At 33.6% G+C, this 7,871-nt stretch overlaps 1 protein-coding gene across 1 annotated transcript; it reads right to left on the reverse strand.

Moving 5' to 3' along the window:
• Window positions 1-3,406: 3,406 nt before the first annotated feature.
• Window positions 3,407-7,205, reverse strand: LOC133177070 (uncharacterized). The gene is made up of 3 exons (XM_061312162.1): window positions 7,078-7,205; window positions 4,486-5,618; window positions 3,407-3,426 (listed from the first exon to the last, which is right to left on the reverse strand). Exons 1-3 carry the CDS (start codon window positions 7,191-7,193, stop codon window positions 3,407-3,409), a joined length of 1,269 nt encoding a protein of 422 aa, XP_061168146.1. The 5' UTR covers window positions 7,194-7,205.
• Window positions 7,206-7,871: the final 666 nt, after the last annotated feature.

Consider the following 7,871-nt stretch of genomic DNA (forward strand, 5'->3'; position numbering starts at 1 on the left):
AAAATTAAAAACACAATGCTGACTTTCTTTTTATGTTGGAAATTAATTTCTTAAATTTTCTTTATTCTGTTGATTATGCAGAATGTCTACTTTCGCTTTTAACAGTTTAACACTACATGTAAAGATGTATAATATAGTTGTATTTATGCATAAATTTGATAAATTGACAGTAACAGTGCAGGAAATAGTCAAAATAATATACCCTAACTAAGCATTCAATATGCTATTTTCTATATATTAATAATACCAATATTTTGGCACTCAAATTTCTTTCCTGATTTTTTTTTTGTTTTTTCTTATGGAGGATTTCAGACATGGAGCACATGCCCTATACATGTATATCATGTATATGGCAATCTTACGGCACATTTCACAAACAATCTCCAAGTCAATGAAGACATGCTAAATGATGATACTATAGAAATCAACAATGATCAATGATAATTGAATTTTATAAAATGTAAATGGTTGTGACTTATTTGACATGTATATTTTTAAAAAGGTTTAATTCATTGTGCACACACTGCGACACAGGTCACATGCCACCCACATTAACAGTGTTTGCTTGCTGATGCAACCTCTATGTACAGAATGGGTTTAATTTACATTATAGTACTGTGTAAAAATTGCAAATTGCTTAAGTTGATCCAGGTTTACTGTTACAGGAAGCAAACATATTGTTTAGCCTCGTAAAATCCAAGTTAAGCTTTAATTGTCATACATGTATTTGCAGGTGAATAGACTTCTACAGGTGTTCTGATGGACCTCACTGTCAGGATAACCTTTCACCTTGTTTGAAACAGGTATCTTTTCTTACCCATATTTTTCATATCTTGTCAAACAACAAGTAGCTGTATATAACAATAAATATGACTATTCAATATCATATACACATAGTAATGCATTATGCAGCATATTGTCTAAGGATATGGGATTTCATACTTCAATTATGAAACTTCATTATATCTTTGAAAGAAAAACAAATATAGTATGGAATTCAACAAAGAATTTATTTCACAAATTTAAGAAAATCTGCATGATAATATGTACATATATTATATAAGATGAACACACATAACAGGATAAGTTGATACATGTAACTCATATTATTTTACAATTAATCCTTTTTACTATATTGCACAATATCCTTGGTATCGGGTGTGGAATAATCACAAAATGCATGTATAAAATCATTGCAGAATTTTTAGTTTTCTTAACCATGTTAACAAAATATTTTAAAGAAAATTTCAGAAATTTGTAGTGATCGAAGTTTGTATAGTGTCATCCCATAACATATTTAACAATGATTTACTGAATACAACACATATTATACTTATCAAAGAAATCAATATAAAGAGTTCAGACAAACATTTGAAATATTCCTATAGTATTTCAATCACAGACACTACTTGCTTTATGTATTAATATGAAATTAAGATATTTTGGGAATTTCTGAAATATCTTGCCCTGTATGTAAGCATTTGGTAATGTCACAAAGACGGAAGTTTACAGACATCTCTGTCGTGCCAGTGACTCCATATCATGTAAACCAACAATGAAATGTGTACTGAAAATTACCACTGTAATCATATGCCATTCATGGGTCCATGTAGAAATGGGCTCAGTATTTGTATATATAACTTTATTGTAGTCTAGTTTATAAATATATTTATCACATGCAGTAAGTTACTGCTATGCTAGACTACAAACTTGATAGCTAGTTTAATTTTTTTTTTTTTTTTTTTTTTTGACTAGCTTTGTTGTTGTGCATATCAAACCAACACCATTGTACACATTCAATGTTTGGTTGAAAGAACCTTAAGTATTACATGATATATCCATAATGCAAACATACAGTCATAGTCAACTGTTTATGGTATAATTAGAGCACAAAATCGTTGAATAAGCAAGTTATGTCCCTGTATGAAACTATAGCATTTACAGTCAGTTAATAAGTAGCAGTAAGGCAATGGTTAATTTGAAGAAAAAAAAAGATAATTAGAAAAAAGAGGGTGTAATTTACAGCAAATTTTTTTTTCACAGAGAATTTAAGAAGAGAAAAATACTACAGTATATATTTATGTAAATATATAAAATATAGTTGAACACAAATATGCATGTTTCAGATTAACATGATTAAGAACAATCACTGATACAGAGTATTATAGGGTTGAAGTGTGACACTTAGTTTGTTGTTGAGTATTTCGATATTAAATAAAAGTAATAATCACAGTAAAGTTTTTATCACAGTGCCAAAGTGCATAAAAAGTAGATTGAAAATATAAAATAATGAGAAAAAAAAAATAAAATGTAAATAATCACTTTAGAGTAACAATACCATTTATAGTTAATTTGTTGTTATTACAGTTCATATGTTTAAATGTACATATTTAGTTAAACAATAACATTTATCACAGCAGATTTTATCACAGTAAACATGGTAAACTGATAAGTCAGAAATGGAAATACAGTATGCTTTTTATATTAAAGCTTAAATTTAATAAACAGTATTATGTATCATGATAAAAAAAAATCACAAATGAATTAAAATCACTGAAATTAATTTGGTTTTTCTTGCAAATAATTATGTACATAATATGTTTTAAAAAAAAACCCAGCATATATATCACAGTAGGTTTTATCACAGTAAATTGGTCTTGTTAAGTTAAGCAAAACTTGAAATGCAGTAGGGCTTTTATAAAAATTGAATAAATTATGTATCAATATATATATCTCATGAATGAAAACCACTGAAATTTGTTTTGAAGTTTTTCTTGCAATTAATTTTACAAAGTGTATGTAAGAAATGAAAAAAAAAATATTGATCATGCAAGTCCCAATTGTAGAGGAGAAGTGAATCACAATAAGGAACTGAGACTAAATGCTGCCCTGTGAAAATTTAACATGCATGGAATACAGAGGAGGGGAAGCAGCTTCACTCATCAAAAGTCAGGTTTGTTGGTTCGGTAGGGGGCATTGTGTGTAACTAATCAGGCAGTATATTATCATGATTATGTTTACATATGCTGTACTCTATTTGAACCCTGAAATAACTGAAATAGAGCTACAGGTACAAGGAGTGTATTTTCAGTTCTAACTCATTCCAAATGCAGTGAAATTATGACTTGTTCATTAAAGTTTAATTCTGCACTTTACTAACTTGATATGGTTATTTATGATCTATAGAACAGCAGAGTAAAACAAAATTCATATCCAAGCATGTGCATATAGTCTATAGATTTAAGTTTGCATGGATCTACAATAGGAATTCAAATCTGTAATGACCTTTTTATTTTCAGTTATAGCTGATCCATACTGTTGAAATTTCACCCAAAGGACAAAAGTGTGATTACAGCAATGTATTAAGGTAAAGTCTCATGAATATAGGCAAGATACATAAAAAAGATTAGTTACACACAGGCCCACCTTTTGAAAGACAAATTAATCATTAAACATGCATGTATCATAGATTCACCAATGAATTGAAGAGTTTTATTGCCCTAAGAGACTTTAAATATTTTTCATTTTTAAGTAATTTAATTCTGGATATAACGTGATATTTGATTGGATAAAAAAATTACTTTATATTGTATAAATTGGGTTGCCTACATCACAATGACTGTGTCAAAAATGTATCGATCCGCCTGACGTTTATATATTTAAATTTTGTACAATTTGGAATTATTTTCAAGGCAATAATCTTTTTTCCTTACACTAAATGAAATGAAAATTAAATTATAAGGAATTAATTTAATAGCTACCCAATTTATACATTATAAACTGTTTATACCATATAAATTTGGGTAGCTATTAAATTAATTCCTTAATTATTTAGTATTCAATATTTAATATTAAATTGAAAAATTAAATTTTGTCAGCTGAACTATCGGATAGAAGATGTGGTGCACATTAAAACATGTCTGATGAGACTGTAGCTCTACCGGTTTGTTCTGATAACAAAGAAAGAGAAAAATAGCCCATGGATTTGAAACTTTCCAACAGCTATGAATAGAATTATGTAGTTTACTTGTGTATTAAGTTATATTGAAATCAGACCAAAACTGTAGGATGAGTACATTTTGAATGTATTTCACAGAAATTTTTATTTTTAGTAACCATGGCAACACCTTTCATTGAAATCAAAAACCGATATTTAGAATTATGTATCTTAGTGTAGTCTATTTGTGTGCCAAGTTATATTGAAATCAATGGATTTCATCTGTTTATGAAATTATCAATTGCATTCCAACAGTGTCAAAATTTTAGAGTAAAATTTTCTGAATCCTAGTTTATTGCAATGGCTTATTTTTCTCAAATAGGAGTACTTAAAACTATAATTAAACACTAGGTGATACATGCATCAATGAATGATTAATAATCTTTCTTTTACCTTTAAAGAGGAACAGTTCACCAATCATCAAAGCAAGGCTCATGAAGAAAGAGGATTCAGTCCATACAAACTGTTCCAGCATCGAAGGCACTTACCTGACTTTAGAGAGGGCTTGGTACATATGCGGTGACTCCACCTTTCACACAACTCACATTCCACCCACGCAATCTTTCGAGACCTTCCAGGAGCATTATAGTCACCACATATGCAACAAGTGACTTCATCATCAGATTCCTCGACGGAGTTCATGGATACGTCAGAGTCGACGTCATTTTCGTCATCACCAGAATCTGTGTCTAAGTCACTGTCACTGTCTTCCGAGTCCGTCAAGTCAATGATCACCGGAGCGACCTCATCATCCTGAACTCCGTCAAGTTTCCACAGTTTTGTCTCTACCTCATTTATCACGTGGCTCTCTACCCTCCTCCACTTCTCCACATCGTATGCTGATCTTGCTTGATTGAATAGCTCCATCACTTTATCTTTCTTAAATGTGGTATTGCTCCTGGCGACGAAGCTTTTCAATTCAGCCCAAACCAGCTCGATGGGATTCAGCTCACAATGATAAGGAGGTAGACGCAAAACTGTGTGACCTGCCTGTGAAGCCAAATCGTCAATCACATACTTTGGTCGAGGCTTATGCTGCTTCACCAATGTGAGTAACTCAGCCTTAATCATTGCCGGAGTGTAATGAATACCCTTTCTATCAAGCCAAGACTGAATCTCGGCCTTTCGCGCCGACGATGTCGGACACTTAGACTCGGGATCCAGATGACTGTGATAGGAAGCATTATCCATCACGATGACTGAATTACCCGGTAGGTTAGGGAGCAACTGCTCAGTGAACCACCTTGTGAAGTTTCCTGAGTTCATCTCATCATGATAATCATGAGTGCCAGTTTTCGACTCAAACATTAGACATGACCCCGGGATCATGCCTACAGCCGAAGAACCAGCATCCACAATTATCAGACGAGAGCCTTTCCCAGGTGGGACGAAGCGCCCATGACCTCCACGATGCGACTCAAAGGCAGAGGTAGATGTCCTAGGACAGTCCACCCAATCTCCCCTTGCTACATGATTGGTGTTCAACCAAGTCTCATCCAAGTACACGATAGGACGACCCGCCTCTCTAAAGTTTCGGATGGACCTCAGGTAAGTATGGCGCATACTGACAATGTCATTACGCTCTCCAATGTACCTCCGATCTGAACCAGACTTGTAGAATCTGAAAGAGAATGAAACATTTTTTTAAAAAAAAGATAAAGTTCAGTTCTATTTTTATGCATGCAAACGATGTTTATTTATATACCTTTAAAAATTTGTTCCTACATAAATCTATACTAAAATAAGTCTAGCATTTCCTATGTTTACTGAGTGGTCATAAAACAAGAGACCCATGGGCCACAACACTCACCTGAGTAAGTTTGGCCCTGCTGTTCTTCACACCTGACTTTCTCCCATGTAATACCTATTGTGGCCCAGTCCTACCACAGGCACTTGTTTCGTATACGGGGCATCCCTACTTATTTTTACCACAAGGTACCTCGAAAATTCCCTCAATAGATATTAAGACTTTAGATGGGATACAACTTCCGGTTGGGGGTAGGATAAAACCAGAGACTTCCAAGTATTCCATTCCAAGGTCTCTGGTTTTATCCTTTGTTTATAACCCCAACCGGAAATTTGTGTCCCATCTAAAGTCTTGAAATGTATCGAGGTAATTAATGAGTGGTTTACAATAAAGAGGCTCGACCAGAGATGTCTGAAAGGATTTATTTGACAAGGAAAAAGTCTCTCGAAGTGAACAATATAATTTTAAAGTAGGTTAATGATTGATATATGAACAAAATACGAGCTTGAAGAGGGGGTGCCTGAAACTGAGTTAGGTACCTTGTAGTAAAAATAAGTAGGTGCCCTGTATACGAAACAAGTGCCTGTGCGTCCCACCCCCAGGGGTCATGATTTTAACAATGTGTAATCTACACTATCCCAGGATACTTCCACATAAGTTTCAGCTTTTCTGGCCCAGTGGTACTTGAGAAAAAGATTTTTAAAGATTTTTCTTTATATATTTCATTGTAAAACTTGGATTCCCTATTGTGGCCCTGCCCTACCTCTTGGGGTCATGATTTTAACGAATAAGAATCTACACTACCCTAGGATGCTTCCTCATTAGTTATAGCTTTTCTGGCCCAGTGGTTCTTGAGAAGAAGGTTTTTTAATGATCCCACCCTATTTTTGCCTTTTCTTGATAATCTCCCCTTCTGAGGGGGCTTGGCCCTTCATTTTAACAAGTTAACTTCCCCTTCATCCAAAAATGCTCTGTACCAACTTTGGTTAAAATTGGTCTAGTGGTTCTTGAGAGGAAGTTGAAAATGTGAAAAGTTTACAGACGGATGGACGGACGATGGACACGAGTGATCAGAAAAGCTCATTTGAGCTTTCAGCGCAGGTGAGGTAAAAAATCGATGTTTGACTGCGGAGCAAGATATTGGACAATAATAATAAAATAAAAGGTATAACAACATTTCTTGACTGGTTCAAGGGCAAAATGCATTTTGTCGACCCTGTGGGTCTGACAAAATGCTTGTCGCACTCGAACCCAGTCAATAAATGTATATTATTAAACAATTTTAATAATTATATGCTTTATTTGTAGGTTATATTTTTTAATTGATTCTTACCTGAACCCAAGTTTCTTCACAAGTCTTGCCAGAGATGACTTGGTGAGCCTGATTCCCCTTTCCACCAACACACCTGACAGTCGACGAAGAGATACATACTCGCCCCTCAACTGCATTTCATGGATGGTCCTTTTCACCAGGTCCTCATCGAAGTCATCAAGCCCCTTATTGGAGTGGACCTTCTGCTGTACAGGAGGGACTTGCAGATCCTCAATCACAGTTGTTACAGGATCAACCAGGATGTTTGCTTTCAGGGTTCTTTCAGATATTCCTAAAATATATTAAAATATTTATGTACTTCACGTACCAGAGGATACAATGCACAGACTATGTTTTCAATTTTTTTTTATATATATTTTTATATATTCTTTTTATATAATTTTATTAAAATGACTTATTGTGTAAGTAGAGAACTATATCTAAAATATGATAACTATGTCATTTCTTTATATAATAATAATCTTTTTTTCTAAACAATTACTCACAATTCATTTTAATGCAATAGAAGCAAGACAGTTTTAGCTCACCTTAGCCAAAGGCTTAAGAAAGCTTTTCTGATCAAAATGTGTCTGTTGTCTGTCGTTTTCATTATTGTCGGCAACATAAACATTTCACTAATTTATCTCCTTCTCCAGAAGCACTAAGCCAATTTCAACCAAACTTGCCACAAAGCATCCTTGGGTAAAGGAATTTCAAATATGTTCACATGAAAGGCCACTCTCTTTAAAGGGGAGATAATTTTCAAATGTTGGAAATAAAGTGGCATCTTTTATAATTCTTCTTAAGAACCTCTG

This window comes from Saccostrea echinata, unplaced genomic scaffold (genome assembly GCF_033153115.1).
Source record: "Saccostrea echinata isolate AGI-Se365-2 ecotype Australia unplaced genomic scaffold, CSIRO_AGI_Sech_v1 ptg000086l, whole genome shotgun sequence".
Classification (NCBI taxonomy): Eukaryota; Metazoa; Mollusca; class Bivalvia; order Ostreida; family Ostreidae; genus Saccostrea; species Saccostrea echinata.

Coding starts and splice junctions, on each gene's coding strand:
- LOC133177070 (XM_061312162.1), bottom strand. CDS start 7,193: ATGCAGTTGAGGGGCGAGTATGTATCTCTTCGTCGACTGTCAGGTGTG. Junction 5,619..7,077: donor GTGAAGAAACTTGGGTTCAG/GTAAGAATCAAT, acceptor ATTCTCTTTCAG/ATTCTACAAGTCTGGTTCAG. Junction 3,427..4,485: donor CAAGCCCTCTCTAAAGTCAG/GTAAGTGCCTTC, acceptor GTCTTTCAAAAG/GTGGGCCTGTGTGTAACTAA.